General features: G+C 47.1%; 1 protein-coding gene across 1 annotated transcript; it reads right to left on the bottom strand.

Annotated features, from left to right (window-relative positions):
- Positions 1–2,324: 2,324 nt before the first annotated feature.
- On the bottom strand, positions 2,325–18,247 carry LOC140404546 (up-regulator of cell proliferation-like). Its single transcript, XM_072493149.1, is given in 6 exon segments — positions 2,325–4,112; positions 4,223–4,620; positions 4,623–5,591; positions 5,594–6,003; positions 11,579–13,094; positions 18,208–18,247. Coding segments are annotated over 6 exon segments (4,653 nt in total). The 3' UTR covers positions 2,325–2,792.
- Positions 18,248–18,940: the final 693 nt, after the last annotated feature.

Here is an 18,940-nt window from a genome sequence, read left to right as displayed (position 1 = left end):
CCGTGAACGGATGCGATCCTCTGCGAGGATGTGGCTTGCTCTATATGCCCCCCAGGACGCCACTCAGATCAAGAACAATTAGGTAGAAATTGGCAATAAATGCTGGCCCAGCCAGCCACACTCACATCTCATGAATGAATATTCTTTTTTATAATGTAAATTTAGAGTACCCAAGTTTATTTCCCAATTAAGGGTCAATTTAACGTGGTCAATCCACCTAGTCTGCACATCCTTTTGGGTTTGTGGGGGTGAGACCCACGCAGTCACGGGGAGAATGTGCAAACTCCAGACGGACAGTGACCTGGAGCCGGGATCGAACCTAGGTCCTCGGCGCCGTGAGGCAGCAGTGCGAACCACTGCGCCACCGTGCCGCCCTTCCCATGAATGGATTTTAATAAAAGAGCATGAAATCCATTGGAATTTAACCTTGCTTGCCTTCCACCTATGAGAGATTGTCCCTTTTCTTCCTGTTCCTCCTCTCCGCTTACACTGGCTAAAACCCTATTACCGTTCTATTTTTCTAACCTATCTTTTTTCAGTTCCAATGGAAGATCACCTTAACCTGAAACGTCAAATCTCTTTCTGTCCCTATGTGCTGCCAGACCTCTTGGGCATTTTCAGCAGTTTTTGTTTGGTTCTCCCTTTGGTGCTAATGTTTATCCCTCAGTTAGCAACTTGGAAACAGATGATTTGGTCATTATCAGGTAACAGTCAAGTCGCCATAGTCCCAGATGACCAGAGGCTGCTTTTGAGGGGGAGAGCTGACTGGTGGCGATTTAACCGGAGGATCACCAGACCTCAGGCAAGGGGCAATGGTTGAGAAAGTGGGACTTCATGAATAACCTCAGCCAGTACGGGAATTGAACCTGCGCTGCTGGTCTTGCTGAGCATCATGAACCAGCTGTCTAACCAAGTGAGCTAAACCACCCCCCATTTTGAATATTGTTTTGGGGGGGGGGGGGGGGGATAGCCAAGCCAGTGGCACCACAACTGGCTCTGTTGCTCAACAGGGGAGGCAAAGTGCAGGAGAGCGATAGTTATAAGGGACTCCAGTACAGATGGGCGCTTCTGTGGATGTGAAAGAGTCTCCAGGATGATATGTTGCTCTCTGGTGCCAGGGTCAAGGATGTCTCTGAACAAACACAGGATATCCTAAAGGGAGAGCGTGAACAGCCAGAGGTCGTAGTACAAATAGATACTAAAGACATAGGCAGGAAGAGTGATGAAGTCCTGCAGAAGGAGTTCAGGGAGTTAGGCAGTAAACTCAGGATTAATGTAATGTCAGGATTACTCCCTGTGCCACGTGCTAGTGAGGCTAGAAATAGGAGGATAGTGCAGCTAAACACTTTTGGGTAGCACAGTGGTTAGCACAGTTGCTTCACAGCTCCAGGTTCGATTCCCGGCTTGGGTCACTGTCTGAGCGGAGTCTGCACGTCCTCCCCGTGTGTGCGTGGGTTTCCTCTGGGTGCTCCAGTTTCCTCCCACAGTCCAAAGATGTGCAGGTTAGGTGGATTGACCAAAGCAGCTTGCTTGCACCACCATGCACCACCTTAAACATTCACTGCCTCCTACCACTAGTGCATCATGTGTGCTTTCCATCAAAATGATGCACATCAGGGCAGCACGGTGGCGCAGTGGATAGCACGGCGCCGAGGTCCCAGGTTCAATCCCGGCTCTGGGTCACTGTCCATGTGCAGTTTGCACATTCTCTCCGTGTTTCTGTGGGTTTCGCTCCCACAACCCAAAGTTGTACAGGGTAGGTATATTGCCTACGCTAAATTGCCCCTTGGAAAAAAATTGTCAGGTACTCTAAATTCAGAAAAAAGCGCAATGTGGCCGATAGAAGCATCGGGCTATATCCCCTTTGCCTCGGAGACCTCAGCCGAGTGCCGTTCAGTGCTGGCCTCCACAAGTGGGGACGTGACTAAACCACTCGTGGGGGTCTCCGAGGGGATTGGGGACACGCAGGTGCATACCCTGGCACAGCTGGTGCCACTAGAACGGTGGCAGTGTCACCTGGGTGCCAGCCTGGCACTGCCTAGGTGCACTGTCAGGGGCATTGCCAGGGTACAAGATTGGTACTACCAAGGTGCCAAGCTTGCATTTTTTGTGCAATGGTGATCGTTCCAGGGGTGCCTGCGTAGATGTTGGGGGGCCCCGGAGACCCTCCCATAGTGTGTTCAGGCTGGGGAGGTTGGGGATCCAGAGATCGGGATGCCAGGAAACCCGCGGCTAAACGTGCTAGCTATTTGACTTTGTTCCCATTTAGGTAAATCCCGCCCCATGTAAGTCAGGGCATAAATGGGAGCTAAACCGGCCACAGGATGATATCAACTTTATTTAAATATTTCAGGATAATTTTAAACAGAATGAAGACACATTGATTTGGTTCCACTCACCTATCTTAGTTTGATCATTATTCTGGCACACCATGAGAGTTCCCTTTAAACTACTGCAACCACAACATAAAATACATTTAAAGCAAATTATAGTCATAGGTAAATATCATCACAGTGCACACATTAATCCTGAGGTGGGCAATTGACTCTTGTAACTAGCAGATGAGACAGTACCACTCTAGTATTCTTAGTGCTGTTTCTGGCAATTCTTTGCTATCTGACTTTGAAAAGATAGGTTAACCCTGACCGGTGATGAGAATCCTCACATGAATCAGTGGAGTTAATGCTCTCCTGTGACTGAATTTTTGTAAATAGTATTGAGAGTGAATGTCTGATTAGAGTGGACTTCTAAAGATTTCATCTCGCACTGTTCCAGTTACTTAATATTTCTATTCATATATTGTATCTTTTCTTTATCTCTGCTTTTATAGTTTCCCTTTGTATAGTTTTCCAGTCAGCGGGAATATTGGCCTTTTTGGCATTGTAAGCCTCAGCAAACTCTTTATTAAAGATCCACAGGATGTATTTCCAGTAGGCTGCTGATTGGATGCTGATGTCTGGTGGAATATCCCAGGAGGCAAAATAATCATTTACACTGCGGTAGTCTTTGTAGGGATGAAAATGAAATTGTGTTGCTGCACAGCTGAATAAATCATCAGATGCCACTGAAGAAGTGCACACTTCCTCTACAAGTTGGTGACTGGAATGACAGAGACAACAATGCAGACCCTGGGGTCGATGTATTTCAGCAAAATGCTCCTTGTGTCCTGAGCCTCCTCGTTCACAAGGAACTCCACAAAAGGGGCACATCTTCCCACAGCCGAGAACTTGACGGAAAATCTCTTCATCCGGCTGCACTGGGAGGCGAGGCAGACTTTCCTTGATGTCATAGTTTTCATTAAAGCCCAATATGAGATTCTGCTCCACATCATCCAGGGCTGCGATAACATCAGCTGCAAACTCGCCGGCTTTGGTGGCATTTTGAAAGATTACAATTTCCAAACCTCCCTTGTCAATCACAAAATCATCCTTCAAAATATTACAAAATTCTGTTAAAAATTCTGACACATTTTCCTTCTCAGTCGCCATTGCTTGTTCAATGGCATCTTTTGTCTTCCGAATCAGAGCTTGGATTATTTTTGTGGCAATTGCTGCAAGTTTAGTTCCTTCTGTGTAATTCTTGGTTATTCTTTCCCTGATCCACTGTTTTGCAAATTCCTCGTAGTTTGTAATGTACCGAATGTAATTTTCCACACAGTGCTCTTCCAGCAATTCCAGTAAAGTCACAGCTTGGAGATAGGCTCTGCTGCTCAATTCATGGTTTGTACAACTGGCTTTTACATCTTCAACAATCTCCACACCAAGCCTTTTATTAATGGCATTCTGAAGAGCTGGTTGGAGGCAGCTACTGAACAGAGCTTGAGCCCTTTTCTGACCTTGATCTTTCTCATGGTAGAGATCTTTAAATGTGGAAAAGTAGGCACTTTTCATTTCTTCCAGACGAGTCAGTGGATCATTCCGACTAAAGAAATCTTGGTGCATCCTTTGGAAAATTGACAGGACGCGTCCACATATATATAGCTTTAGGTCCACCTCAAAGTTAGCATTAGTGCAAGAGTTATGATTGTTCTCTTTGTGTAACTTTTCATCAATTGTTTTCAGCAATATTTGACAGTAAGTTTGATCAAAATCAACTTTTGCTTTAACCTTCTCCTGTGCAAATACCTCAGAGTTTTTTATTAAAACATCTGCAAACATTTCACTTCATTGTTACCTGAACTTCTGAATAACTCCAAAAATATGTGTAAAAGATGTTTTGTGACATGTTCCTTGATAACTACAAAGGGACCCTTTCCTTTTTCAGACAGCTTTCCAGCTTCATCCAATCTCTCAAACACGGCACTGCCCCGATGGCGTAGACTTTGTCTCAGTTGATTTTCAAACTCCGCTTCAACATTCTGTTTTTGGAATGACATTCCCTGCAGTGGTTTTACCGTGTCTCTCCACATCTTTTCAAACTGTTCCTCCAGAAGACTGTCGTCGAGTTTAATCTCTGATTGTTTGCATCTTTGTAAAAGTTCACTGACCTGTTTGTTAATATTTCCCTGATACTCGGTCTGTATGTTAACCAGTTTGTCCATGCCTTTGCGTCTCTGAATTGCATTGTCACATCTGTGCTTGCTGTAAATCTCAAGCTCATTTCGCAAGCTCTCAGCACTCAGGTGAAGTCAATTTTGAATTTCTCCACAAGGTGGATGTTCTCTACTTTGCTGTTGAAATATTCTTCCAGACGATCGAGAATCTTTCGTTTTTGAGCCTGGAGGACAGTATTTGATTTTTGAATCAGAGTCTGATACAAATCATCAAGCTGATTCAGAGGATGATTGTCGATATTATTCTCAGCCTTTTCAACCCAGGAATGCATGATTTTCCTAAACTGCCAGTCCCACTCTGCGTACTTCAAACTGAGCTGGCTGTAAGCATCTGCCACCAGACTGTTTCGGAAAATGAAAATGAAATTTTCATATTTGACAGCATTCCATAAGCTCTTCATCCATTCTGTGAATTGGTGAATTGTAAATGGTTTTTTGGTTACTTTGCACTGTTTAAATAAATCAAACAGGTATTTTTTCAGTTCAAATATATTTTCGCTGTAGCCAGTGTTTACTGGTGCCATAGGAGGAACACCGTGCCACAGACCAGGAATGTACCAGTTGTTTTTTTCAGGATCGTATTCCATGACATCTGAAAATGTTGTGAACATATTTTCTTTCTTCTCCATCTTTGCCGCCGCCCTTGTCATTTCATCTAACTGATCCAGGAGATGTTTCCTGTCTCTCATGTTCTGATCGTGCGCTGACACTTCTCCCACGTTTTGATGAATGAACTGACAGTTTGGTTTGTGCCCGACTTCTTTCATCCTCAGGAAGGCGTGCACCACGATCTGCAAGATGTCCTTCATTTCGGAAGAGTTTTCCATGGCCATGTTGACTAATGTAACGTCACTCAACCCAACAACCAGAGTTGCGAGCTCATTGTCATGTTCATGGCTGTCCTCCAGCTTTGCCAGTTCTGGAGCTTTTAACCCTTCCGTGTCAATAATCATGAGGTACTCACTATCAATCTCCTCCTTCAGATCTCCTGTAATTTTAATCAACTGCATGAAGGCTCCTCTTGTACATCTCCCACTGCAAACTGCAAACCAAACATTGTGTTCAAGAGTGTAGACTTCCCTGTGCTCTGAACACCCAGTACGGTTAAAACAACTATTCTGGTATCTGGTCCCAGTTTCTCCGAAAGGTTTGTGAGCACAGCACTGACCCACTGTTCAGATATGCTGGAAGCGTCACCATCTAAAAGTTCAAGTGAAAAACCATCTAACATAAGATCAGCAGCGACGTTGGGAAGTGCTGTGTACTGGCGATAATTTTCTGGCAGAATATTTTCTTGAACTAAAGTTACCTCAGCTTCATAAATCTGTCCTATTTCTCGCATGAAATGTTCTAGCCCCAGAGAACTGTCTGATATTTGTTTGTCGAGTTCCATGAGCTTCTCACTTGCGCCAGGTGAAGCTTTATACTGTTGTTTATAAATCTCACGTAATGGACTTCCGGGTGCGGCGATGACCAGCTGAGTCGCACGTTTCGGCAGCTCCCTGTGAAACGGACTTTTGGGCTCTTAATAGGAGCCCCAACGGCAATTTTAACGGCTAAAAACACCGTGCGGTAAACCAGGAGGGTGTTCCCCCTGGACACGGATGGAAAAAGGAGAGGAAAGTGGCCGGATTGCAGCGGATCCTTTGGAACAACGGCAAGGAAGGCAAGCAAAAACCAAGATGGCGTCGGAAGGTGGCAGTTTCATATGGGGCCCTGAACAACAAGAGTTCTTGAAATGCTGCGTGGAGGAGATAAAAAAGGAAATGAAGAAAGAGTTGTTGGCCCCGATACTACAGGCGATCGAAGGGCTAAAGGAGGAACAAAAGACCCAGGAGCAGGAGCTTCGGGTCGTAAAGGCGAAAGCAGCCGAGAATGAGAACGATATACAGGGCCTGGTGGTGAAGTCGGAGATACAGGAGGCACACCAGAAACGATGTGTGGAGAGGTTGGAGGCACTGGAAAACAACGCAAGGAGGAACAACCTGAGGATTCTTGGCCTTCCTGAAGGTGTGGAGGGGGCGGACGTCGGGGCATATGTGAGCACGATGCTGCATTCGTTAATGGGAGCGGAGGCCCCGACGGGTCCGTTGGAGGTGGAGGGAGCGTACCGAGTTATGGTGCGAGGATCGAGAGCAGGAGAAACTCCCAGAGCCATAGTGGTGAGATTCCTCCGTTTTAAGGATAGAGAAATGGTCCTTAGATGGGCGAAGAAAACTCGGTGCAGTAAATGGGAGAACGCGGTGATCCGCGTTTATCAAGACTGGAGTGCGGAGGTGGCGAGAAGGAGGGCGAGCTTTAATCGGGCCAAGGCGGTACTTCACAAAAGGAAGATAAAATTTGGAATGCTGCAACCGGCAAGACTGTGGGTCACATATCAAGGGAGGCACCACTACTTTGAGACGGCGGATGAAGCGTGGACTTTTATTGTAGAAGAAAAACTGGAATGAGTGGATTATGAAAAAGAACGTTTGGACAAAGTGGTGGGGCGAATGGGGGGGGCGAAGAGGGGTTTTATGTTCTAATCCTGCGGTATGGTAACTTTTCTTTCTCCCACAGGTGATGATGGGGGGAGGTGGGGAGGGAGAGGAGATGGGGCGTTGGCCATGGGAGGCGGGGCCGAGGGAGAGGCGCGGGCTTGGTTCCCGCGCTATGATAATTATGGCGGGAATAGAGAAGCAGGAAGGAGGGGGCGTCGCACGGTGCGAGCCGTGGTCACGGGGGGAAGCCGAGGTCAGCCAGAGTTTGCTGACTTCTGGGAGCAACATGGGGGGAGTAATTACGCTAGCGGGGGGTCTAGCGGGGGGGGGTGGGAGGGGAGAATTACTGGGTTGCTGCTGCTGGGGAAAGGGGGGAGTGGGTACGGGAGAGGATGGGCGGGGGGGCACCGCCTGGGGGAGATACAGCTGCGTGGGAACTGGGTGAGAAGCTGGAAAAAGATGATGGCTAACCGGCAAGGGGGGGGGGTAGGAAGCCTCCCAACTCGGCTGATCACGTGGAACGTGAGAGGGCTCAACGGGCCGATAAAGAAGGCACGAGTACTCGCACACCTTAAGAAACTTAAAGCAGATGTGGTTATGTTACAGGAAACGCACCTGAAACTGATAGACCAGGTTAGGCTGCGTAAAGGATGGGTGGGGCAGGTGTTCCATTCGGGGCTGGATGCGAAAAACAGGGGGGTGGCTATATTAGTGGGGAAGCGGGTAATGTTCGAGGCAAAGACTATAGTGGTGGATAACGGGGGCAGATACGTGATGGTGAGTGGCAAATTACAGGGAGAGATGGTGGTTTTGGTAAACGTGTATGCCCCGAACTGGGATGATGCCAACTTTATGAGGCGAATGCTAGGACGCATCCCGGACCTAGAGACGGGAAAGCTGATAATGGGGGGAGACTTTAACACGGTGTTGGAACCAAGGCTGGATAGGTCGAAGTCCAGGACTGGTAGGAGGCCGGCAGCAGCCAAGGTGCTTAAGGATTTTATGGAGCAGATGGGAGGTGTGGACCCGTGGAGATTCAGTAGACCTAGGAGTAAGGAGTTCTCGTTTTTCTCCTATGCCCATAAAGTCTATTCGCGCATAGACTTTTTTGTGTTGGGTAGGGCATTGATCCCGAAGGTGAGGGGAACGGAATATACGGCTATAGCCATTTCGGATCATGCCCCACACTGGGTAGACTTGGAGATAGGGGAGGAAACAGGAGGGCGCCCACCCTGGAGAATGGACATGGGACTAATGGCGGATGAGGGGGTGTGCCTAAGGGTGAGGGGATGTATTGAAAAGTACTTGGAACTCAATGACAATGGGGAGGTTCAGGTGGGAGTGGTCTGGGAGGCGTTGAAGGCGGTGGTTAGGGGGGAGCTGATATCAATAAGGGCACATAAAGGGAAGCAGGAGAGTAAGGAACGGGAGCGGTTGCTGCAAGAACTTTTGAGGGTGGACAGACAATATGCGGAAGCACCGGAGGAGGGACTGTACAGGGAAAGGCAAAGGCTGCATGTGGAATTTGACTTGCTGACTACAGGCACTGCAGAGGCACAATGGAGGAAGGCGCAGGGTGTACAGTATGAATATGGGGAGAAGGCGAGCAGATTGCTGGCACACCAATTGAGGAAAAGGGGAGCAGCGAGGGAAATAGGGGGAGTGAGGGATGAGGAAGGAGAGATGGAGCGGGGGGCGGAGAGAGTGAATGAAGTGTTCAAGACATTTTATAAAAAATTGTATGAAGCTCAACCCCCGGATGGGAGGGAGAGAATGATGGATTTTTTGGATCGGCTGGAAATTCCCAAGGTGGAAGAGCAGGAAAGGGTGGGACTGGGAGCACAGATCACGGTAGAAGAAGTGGTGAAAGGAATTAGGAACATGCAGACGGGAAAGGCCCCGGGACCGGACGGATTCCCAGTTGAATTTTACAGAAAGTATTTGGACTTGCTCGCCCCGGTACTGACGAGGACCTTTAACGAGGCAAAGGAAAGGGGACAACTGCCCCCGACTATGTCTGAAGCAACGATATCGCTTCTCTTAAAGAAGGAAAAGGATCCGCTACAATGCGGGTCCTACAGACCAATTTCCCTCCTAAATGTGGATGCCAAGGTCCTGGCCAAGGTAATGGCAATGAGAATAGAGGAATGTGTCCCGGGGGTGGTTCACGAGGACCAAACTGGGTTTGTGAAGGGGAGACAGCTGAACACGAATATACGGAGGCTGTTAGGGGTAATGATGATGGCCCCACCAGAGGGTGAAACGGAGATAGTAGTGGCGATGGATGCCGAGAAAGCATTTGATAGAGTGGAATGGGATTATCTGTGGGAGGTGTTGAGGAGATTTGGTTTTGGAGAGGGGTATGTTAGATGGGTGCAGCTGTTGTATAGGGCCCCAGTGGCGAGTGTGGTCACGAATGGACGGGGATCGGCATATTTTCGGCTCCATAGAGGGACAAGGCAGGGATGTCCTCTGTCCCCATTACTGTTTGCACTGGCGATTGAGCCCCTGGCGATAGCGCTGAGAGGTTCCAAGAGATGGAGGGAAATACTTAGGGGAGGAGAAGAACACCGGGTATCTTTATATGCGGATGATCTGCTACTATATGTGGCGGATCCGGTGGAGGGGATGCCAGAAATAATGCGGATACTTGGGGAGTTTGGGGATTTTTCAGGGTATAAATTGAACATGGGGAAGAGTGAGCTGTTTGTGGTGCATCCAGGGGAGCAGAGTAGAGAAATAGAAGACCTACCGTTGAGGAAGGTAACAAGAGACTTTCGTTACCTGGGGATCCAGATAGCTAAGAATTGGGGCACATTGCACAGGCTAAATTTAACGCGGTTGGTGGAACAGATGGAGGAAGATTTCAAGAGATGGGATATGGTAGCACTGTCAATGGCAGGGAGGGTGCAGGCGGTTAAGATGGTGGTCCTCCCGAGATTCCTCTTTGTGTTTCAGTGCCTCCCGGTGGTGATCACGAAGGCTTTTTTTAAAAGGATAGAAAAGAGCATCATGGGTTTTGTTTGGGCCGGGAAGACTCCGAGAGTGAGGAAGGGATTCTTACAGCGTAGTAGGGATAGGGGGGGGCTGGCATTACCGAGCCTAAGTGAGTATTATTGGGCCGCTAATATTTCAATGGTGAGTAAGTGGATGGGAGAGGAGGAGGGAGCGGCGTGGAAGAGATTAGAGAGGGCGTCCTGTAGGGGGACCAGCCTGCAGGCTATGGTGACAGCCCCATTGCCGTTCTCACCGAGGAACTACACCACGAGCCCGGTGGTGGTAGCTACACTGAAGATTTGGGGACAGTGGAGACGACATAGGGGAAAGACCGGAGCATTGGGGGGGTCCCCGATAAGAAACAACCATAGGTTTGCCCCGGGGGGAATGGATGGGGGATATGGAATGTGGCAAAGAGCAGGAATAACGCAACTGAAAGATCTATTTATGGACGGGAAGTTCGCAAGTCTGGGAGCGCTGACCGAGAAATATGGGTTGCCCCAAGGGAATGCATTCAGGTACATGCAATTGAGGGCTTTTGCGAGGCAACAGGTGAGGGAATTCCCGCAGCTCCCGACACAAGAGGTGCAGGACAGAGTCATCTCAAAGAAATGGGTGGGGGATGGTAAGGTGTCGGATATATATAGGGAAATGAGGGACGAAGGGGAGACTATGGTGGACGAACTAAAAGGGAAATGGGAAGAAGAGCTAGGGGAGGAGATCGAGGAGGGGCTGTGGGCTGATGCCCTAAACAGGGTAAACTCGACATCCTCGTGCGCCAGGCTAAGCCTGATTCAGTTTAAGGTATTACACAGGGCACATATGACTGGAACACGGCTCAGTAAATTTTTTGGGGTGGAGGATAGGTGTGCGAGGTGCTCGAGAAGCCCAGCGAATCATACCCATATGTTTTGGTCATGCCCGGCACTACAGGGGTTTTGGGTGGGGGTGACAAAGGCGCTTTCAAAAGTAGTAGGAGTCCGGGTCGAACCAAGCTGGGGGTTGGCTATATTTGGGGTTGCACAAGAGCCGGGAGTGCAGGAGGCGAGAGAGGCCGATGTTTTGGCCTTTGCGTCCCTAGTAGCCCGGCACAGGATATTGCTAATGTGGAAAGAAGCCAAGCCCCCGGGGGTGGAGACCTGGATAAATGATATGGCGGGGTTCATAAAGCTAGAGCGGATTAAGTTCGTCCTAAGGGGGTCGGCTCAAGGGTTCACCAGGCGGTGGCAACCGTTCGTCGAATATCTTGCGGAAAGATAGATGGGGGAAAAAAGAAGGCAGCAGCAGCAGCCCAGGACTTGGGGGGGGGGGGGGGGGGGGAGGGGTGGGGGGGGTATAGCCTGTGACAAGGCAGTTGCCAATTAGGGCTAGTTTTCATTTTTGTTATTTAATATTTATTTATTTGTTGTTTTTTGTTTATATAAAAAAGGTCATTATTATCTGTATTGTTATAATGTTGTGTAAAGGATGCACAATGTACTGTGTTGGTTGACCAAAAATTTTCAATAAAATATTTATTAAAAAAATAAAAAAAAAAATCTCACGTAATTGAGAAAGCTCTTGTCGTGCAATGGCATCGAGAAGATATCTGATCCATTTCAGGAAAAACGGTCTTTCATCTTTGCTGTTATTTGCCATTTCAGTGAGAAACTCAGAAAGGTTTTCAGCAATATCATACTCCAGCTGCTTTTTCCGCAGATTTGTTTGTTCAATTCTGAGTTCACTGTTGTACATTTCAACAGGCTTATCTCCACGCTTTCTCTGACGACAAAGCTCCTTGCCGAGCTTGGACCATTTTTTCCAGAGCTCTCCTTGTAAAGGTAATTTTTTGATTTTGTATTCTGCTACACTTTGCATGTCTTTAATGGCACCAGTAATTTCCTCGACCACTTCTTTTGCGTGTTGGCACCTTGGTTCATCTTCATCGACACATATTTCTAACTCACGAGCAACAGCAGCCATTCCCTCAATACTCATCAGGTCAGTCACATTTCCCAGAGTGTTCTTGATGCTCGACTGGATTTCTTCAACGAACTCTGATGCATTCATGTTTTTATTTTTGATGATAATATGATTTAGTTCCAGTTTCATTAACGGAGCGAGTTTCTGGAGAAAGCTGCTCGCCTCGGCCTGCCTGTCAGGTTGTGGATTCAGGATCAGGAAGTATTGTGTTTGCAATTCTGCAATGGATTCCAGGAATGCAAACTCATCAGTACCGATCTGATCGACAAATATAAAGACTGCTGAGGATACCTGAGTCAAGAAGTGAACTTGGGAGTCTAACACACTTGCATCCCCACGGAGATTGGCAATGAGAAGAGGTTCTGTGAAGATATCAATATTCTTCTTACCACAAGGGAGATACCAGCAGAACTCAACAAGACCATCCGAAATTTTACGAGGAATGTCACCACATTCCATGCTGCGAGTGATAAAGAAATTGTGATGATGGTGTGGGTTACTGAGCACCTCATTAAGAATCTTTGATTTGGATGTGCTGCACCTACCCAGACGAAGAAATGAAATCACGTGCACCGGAGTGGTTGCCATGGTTGCCTCTTTGAATCCTTTACTCTCTTCCAGTGACTGCGGTCTCCACTTTTTCACAATGAAACGCATGGCCCACAACAGTAGGGTGATGCTGTCCTTACTGTAGTCTGGCAATAAGAGAGGCAAAGCAAACTGACACATGGACATCTTCATCAGCATCTCTTGCTGCAGGAAGCTATCAGCACAAAGGAAAACCGCGGTGATGACATCCAGGGGATTGCATGAATCAGCAGCAGCTTTCCCCGGGATATCAAAAAGGTTGGAGAGATTTGTTTTATCAACAGCCGCTGTTTTACCTTTCAGAATATCTGCTGAGCATCTGATGTTTCTGGCTGTCAGGTTGAGAATCATAAGTTTCTTTAGAAAATACCACGGTAAGTCTTGGGAGCTTTGAGGCTTTGCGCAAACCATGGTTTCTGGGCTAATTTCAAGAATTTTGCTCAGAGAAAGTTTCTTTCGGAAGTATTTCTGCAGTTTCAGATTGGAAAGCACGTCCTGAAAATCTTTCTGTCGGACTGTAAAATAAGAAATAAAAATAATGTTCTGATATGAAGATTAAACACAGTCCTCTTCTTATATCACTGTGCATCCCATAATGGAATATTATAGTTTCTCAAAAGATTCATCATTTACACTGAGTTACACCAAGTTTATATGCAGAGATTCTCCTGATAATTAATTGTTCATCTTTTCTGGCGAGAGTAATTTCTAAGCTTTTCTCCCCCCATCAGTTCTTTCAAACCCAGAAACCTCTGACCCAAACCCAACTGCGTCAATAGTGGTTTCACTATTGAAGCTAACAACACTAATGCAGAAATCATAATCCTCTATTGCTGCATGGTTATTTCTCTCTTTGCCTAATTATCACCATCTTCTTCTCAGAGGTGGCAGCAAATTGATTGTCCTGAACAAAAGAACAGGACACGGCTATTCAGCTCCTCGAGCTTGGTTCGTCATTTTGTGACATGGACGCGCTGCGATCTAACTCCATGTACCCGCCATGATCCCATTTCTGACTCAGCTACCTGTTTCTCAAAACACCTCCTGCAAAATAAAGATTGCTTCATTTTCCTTGTTACTAGAAATGTCTTGACTCTTATCAACTGATTACTTAAGATATGCTGCAAAGAAACCAATGCATGCTGCACTCAAGCGTCCTCTAGCCTCTCCTCATCTAAATCTATCCTCATAACAAATTTCCCCTTCTACCTCGTACGCTTACCTAACTTTGCTTTAAACGTATCTATACTATTCACTTCAACAAATCCCTCTTTCTGTCTGCTGTTATGATCCTCAAACGTACCTTGATTTTGAGCTCAGAGGTTGGGAATATCAACTCCCAATGTGCCTCGGACCTTCTGCACCTGTGCAGGCTGCACAAGTGCAGTTTGGCCTCTTTGCATTCTTTGGGACCTAATGCACTTGTGCATAGGAAAAAAAGACCAGAAACCTGGGTCAGGTGACTAGGTGTCAGCAAGTGTCCTCAGTCGGGCACATGAAGAGGTCCCAAAAGGAAGTCCCAGGTAAGGGATATATATAGGAGTCCCGGTTAAATTAAAGAGGAAGAGAGGCGAAGAGAAAGGCTCCAATTCGAGAAAGGGTTGCATAGACCATTACAGCGCAGTACAGGCCCTTCGATCCTCGATGTTGCGCCGACCTGTGAAACCACCCTAAAGCTCACCTACACTATTCCCTTATCGTCCATATGTTTATCCAATGACCATTTGAATGCCCTTAGTGTTGGCGAGTCCACTACTGTTGCAGGCAGGGCATTCCACGCCCTTACTACTCTCTGAGTAAAGAACCTACCTCTGACATCTGTCCTATATCTATCCCCACTCAATTTAAAGCTATGTCCCCTCATGCTAGACATCACCATCCGAAGAAAAAGGCTCTCACTGTCCACCCTATCTAATCCTCTGATTATCTTGTATGCCTCAATTAAATCACCTCTTAACCTTCTTCTCTCTAACAGCCTCAAGTCCCTCAGCCTTCCCTCATAAGGTCTTCCCTCCATACCAGGCAACATTCTGGTAAATCTCCTCTGCACCCTTTCCAATGCTTCCACATCCTTCCTATAATGCGGCGACCAGAACTGCACGCAATACTCCAAATGTGGCCGCACCAGAGTTTTGTCCAGCTGCAACATGACCTCATGGCTCCGAAACACAATCCCTCTACCAATAAAAGCTAACACACCCTACGCCTTCTTAACAATCCTCTCAACCTGGGTGGCAACTTTCAGAGATCTATGTACATGGACACCGAGATCTCTCTGCTCATCCACACTACCAAGAATCTTACCATTAGCCCAGTACTCTGTCTTCCTGTTATTCCTTCCAAAATGAATCACCTCACACTTTTCTGCATTGAACTCCATTTGCCACCTCTCAGCCCTGCGCTGCAGCTTATCTATGTCCCTCTGTAACTTGTAACATCCTTCCGCACTGTCCACAATTCCACCGACTTTAGTGTCATCTGCAAGTTTACTCACCCATCCTTCTACGCCCTCCTCCAGGTCATTTATAAAAATGACAAACAGTAGTGGCCCCAAAACAGATCCTTGTGGTACACCACTAGTAACTGGTCTCCACATAACTGCTTTACCCTCATCCACCTGTTTGGTCACCTTCTCAAAGAACTCAATAAGGTTTGTGAGGCACGACCTACCCTTCACAAATCCGTGTTGACTATCTCTAGTCAAATTATTCCTTTCCAGATGATTATACATCCTATCTCTTATAAACCTTTCCAAGACTTTGCCCAGCAGAAGTAAGGTTCACTGGTCTATAGTTACCGGGGTTGTCTCATACCCCTTCTTGAACAAGGGGACAACATTTGCTATCTTCCAGTCTTCTGGCACTATTCCTGTAGACAAGATGACTTAAAGATGAAAGCCAGAGAATCCTAGGATAAATCCCATCCGGCCCAGGGGACTTATCTATTTTCACACTTTCCAGAATTGCTAACACTCCTTATGAACCTCAAGCCCTTCTAGTCTAGTAGCCTGAATCTCAGTATTCTCCTCAACAACATTGTCTTTTTCCTGTGTGAATACTGACAAAAATATTCATTTAGCACCTCTCCTATCTCCTCGGACTCCACGCACAACTTCCCACTACTGTCCTTGACTGGCCCTACTCTTACCCTAGTCATTTGTTTATTCCTGACATATCTATAGAAAGCTTTAGGGTTATCCTTGATCCTACCTGCCAAAGACTTCTCATGTCCCCTCCTGACTCTTCTTAGCTCTCTCTTTAGGTCCTTCCTAGCTAACTTGTAACTCTCGAGCACCCTAACTGAACCTTCATGTCTCATCTTTACATAAGCCTCCTTCTTCCTCTTGACAAGTCTTTCGACTGCTTTAGTAAACCACGGTTCCCTCGCTCGACCACTTCCTCCCTGCCTGACAGGTACATACTTATCAAGGACACGGAGTAGCTGTTCCTTGAACCAGCTCCACATTTCCATTGTGCCCATCCCCTGCAGTTTTCCTCTCCATCCGATGCATCCTAAGTCTTGCCTCATCGCATCATAATTGCCTTTCCCCCAGATATAACTCTTGCCCTGCGATATATACCTATCCCTTTCCATCACTAAAGTAAACGTCATCGAATTGTGGTCACTATCACCAAAGTGCTCACCTACCTCCAAATCTAACACCTGTCCTGGTTCATTACCAAGTACCAAATCCAATATGGCCTCGCCTCTCGTTGGCCTATCTACATACTGTGTCAGGAAACCCTCCTGCGCACATTGGACAAAAACGGACCCATCTAAAGTACTCAAACTATCGTGTTTCCAGTCAATATTTGGAAAGTTAAAGCCCCCCATAACAACTACCCCGTTGCTTTCGCTCCTATCCAGAATCATCTTTGCAATCCTTTCCTCTACATCTCTGGAACTTTTCGGAGGCCTATAGAAAACCCCTAACAGGGTGACCTCTCCTTTCCTGTTTCTAACCTCAGCCCATACTACCTCAGTAGACGAGTCCTCATCAAACGTCCTTTCTACCACCGCAATACTGTCCTTGACTAACAATGCCACCCCTCCCCCTTTTTTACCACCTTCCCTGAGATTACTGAAATATCTAAACCCCGGCACCTGCAACAACCATTCCTGTCCCTGCTCTATCCATGTCTCTGAAATGGCCACAACATCGAAGTCCCAGGTACCAACCCATGCCGCAAGTTTATCCACCTTATTCCGGATGCTCCTAGCATTGAAGAAGACACACTTTAAACCACCTTCCTGCCAGCCGGTACACTCCTGCAACTTTGAAACCTTACTCATGACCTCACTACTCTCTACCTCCTGTATACTGGATCTACAATTCAGGGTCCCAATCTCCTGCTGAACTAGTTTAAACCCTCCTGAAGAGCATTAGCAAATTTCCCCCGCAGGATATTGGTACCCCTCTGGTTCAGGTGTAGACCATCCCGTTTGTAGAGGTCCCACCGACCCCAGAATGAGCCCCAATTATCCAGAAATCTGAAACCCTCCCTCATGCACCATCCTTGTAGCCACGTGTTCAACTCCTCTCTCTCCCTATTCCTCATCTCGCTAGCACGTGGCATGGGTAACAACCCAGAGATAATAACTGTATTTGTCCTAGATCTAAGTTTCCACCCTGGCTCCCTGAATTCCTGCCTTACATCCCTATCTCTTTTCCTACCTATGTCGTTGGTACCTATGTGGACCACGACTTGGGGCTGCTCCCCCTCCCCCTTAAGGATCCCAAAAACACGATCCGAGACATCACGGACCCTGGGACCTGGGAGGCAACACACCAACCGTGAGTCTCTCTCATTCCCACAGAATCTCCTATATATCCCCCTAACTATGCTGTACTCCTCAGCCCCTTCCCTTCTGAGCAACAGGGACAGACTTTGTGCCAGAGACCTGTACCGCATGGCTTACCCTTGGTAAATCCCCCCCCCCCCCCCCCCAACAGTATCCAAAGCGGTATACTTGTTACTAAAGGGAACAACCACAGGGGATCCCTGTACTGACTGCTTCCTCCCAGCCTCTCTCAACGTCCCCCATCTATCTTTATTCTTCGGAGTAACTACATCCCTGAAGCTTCTATCTATAACCACCTCTGCCTCCCGAATGATCCGAAGTTCATTCAGCTCCAGCTCCAGTTCCCTAACACGGGAAGCTGGAGATGGGTGCACGTCCCACAGATAAAATCAGCAGTTGCAGTAGCAGATTTAAAGTGAACTGGGTTCGGGAGATGCCTTGGTATTTATAGAAGGCTCGGGAGAAACCCTGAAGATTCAAGAATGCAACTGAAATGCTGCTGGCCATTGAGGAAAATGTACCCGTTTGGAGCAGTGGGGTTGTGATCGGTGCGGCAGAAGATCTGAAGTTGTGCTTGGGAGTTGGTTCCTGAGTGTAGATTCGGGAATGCAGGAGAACGGACCTGAGGAGATAGGGTTGAAACCCTGCGAGGTGGGCCATTGGTGAAGCCATCGGAGTTGGAGGAGCTTTTGGAAACTATTCCAAGACAAGATGTTCGAAGATGAAGATGGAAACCCTCAGGAGGGAAACGTTTCAGTGAGATTAGTTGACCCATAGGGCGGGATTTATCCACCACCCCGCCGCGTGCTTTTTAGTGGGATGTACCGGCCCCGCCGTTGTCAATGGGATTGGCCGTGGTCGGCATCCCCGATCGCCGGGAAACCCGTGCACTGGCCTGGGACGGGGTTTTCCGCTGGCGTGAACGGACGGTAAATTCCGCCCATAGTGTCACGGATGTCTGGGTGGGTTGTTGAGAACTCCATGGAATCTGGTCACATTTGGCATTTATTGAGCAGCGTGGTGTGTTTGACCACAATTTGCTTGTCAATTCACATGTTCTCCCACACTTAGACTAAGTGTCAGAGTAGGATAGATATTGTAAATTGTTTCATCTTTCTGATCTTGTTTAGTCAAGTTTATTTTTGTTTGTTCAAAACAAAGATAGATCTTCAGTTAAAGCCTGATAAACAAAGTATCAGAAGCCTCTAATAGTCTCTAGGAAATGTCTTGAACAGGAAAGAAGATCAATCAGAAAAGTTGGTTGCATGTTGAATAAGACTCAGACTGATGAACTGCTCGAATTTCCTCGTGAAAAGACAAATGAGATTCTTGAACTCCAACGCAATCTGGAGAACGATGGGTAGTACAGAGGAGCAGATCCGAACATTGAAAGTAAGTAAGGAACATTTTCAGAAAGCACCAAACTTAAAGAAAAAAAACATTTAATTGCATAAGGACGGGTGGCAGGTCAGAAGATTGGACAGATTATAAAGAACAGCAAAGATTGACAAAATGGATAATAAGGAAAGTTAGAGTATGAGGCTAGAAATAGGTGGAT

Source organism: Scyliorhinus torazame, chromosome 31 (genome assembly GCF_047496885.1).
Source record: "Scyliorhinus torazame isolate Kashiwa2021f chromosome 31, sScyTor2.1, whole genome shotgun sequence".
NCBI classification, from domain to species: domain Eukaryota; kingdom Metazoa; phylum Chordata; class Chondrichthyes; order Carcharhiniformes; family Scyliorhinidae; genus Scyliorhinus; species Scyliorhinus torazame.
Note: the sequence above shows the minus strand (reverse complement) of the source record. Positions and strands in the feature narration are given on the sequence as shown.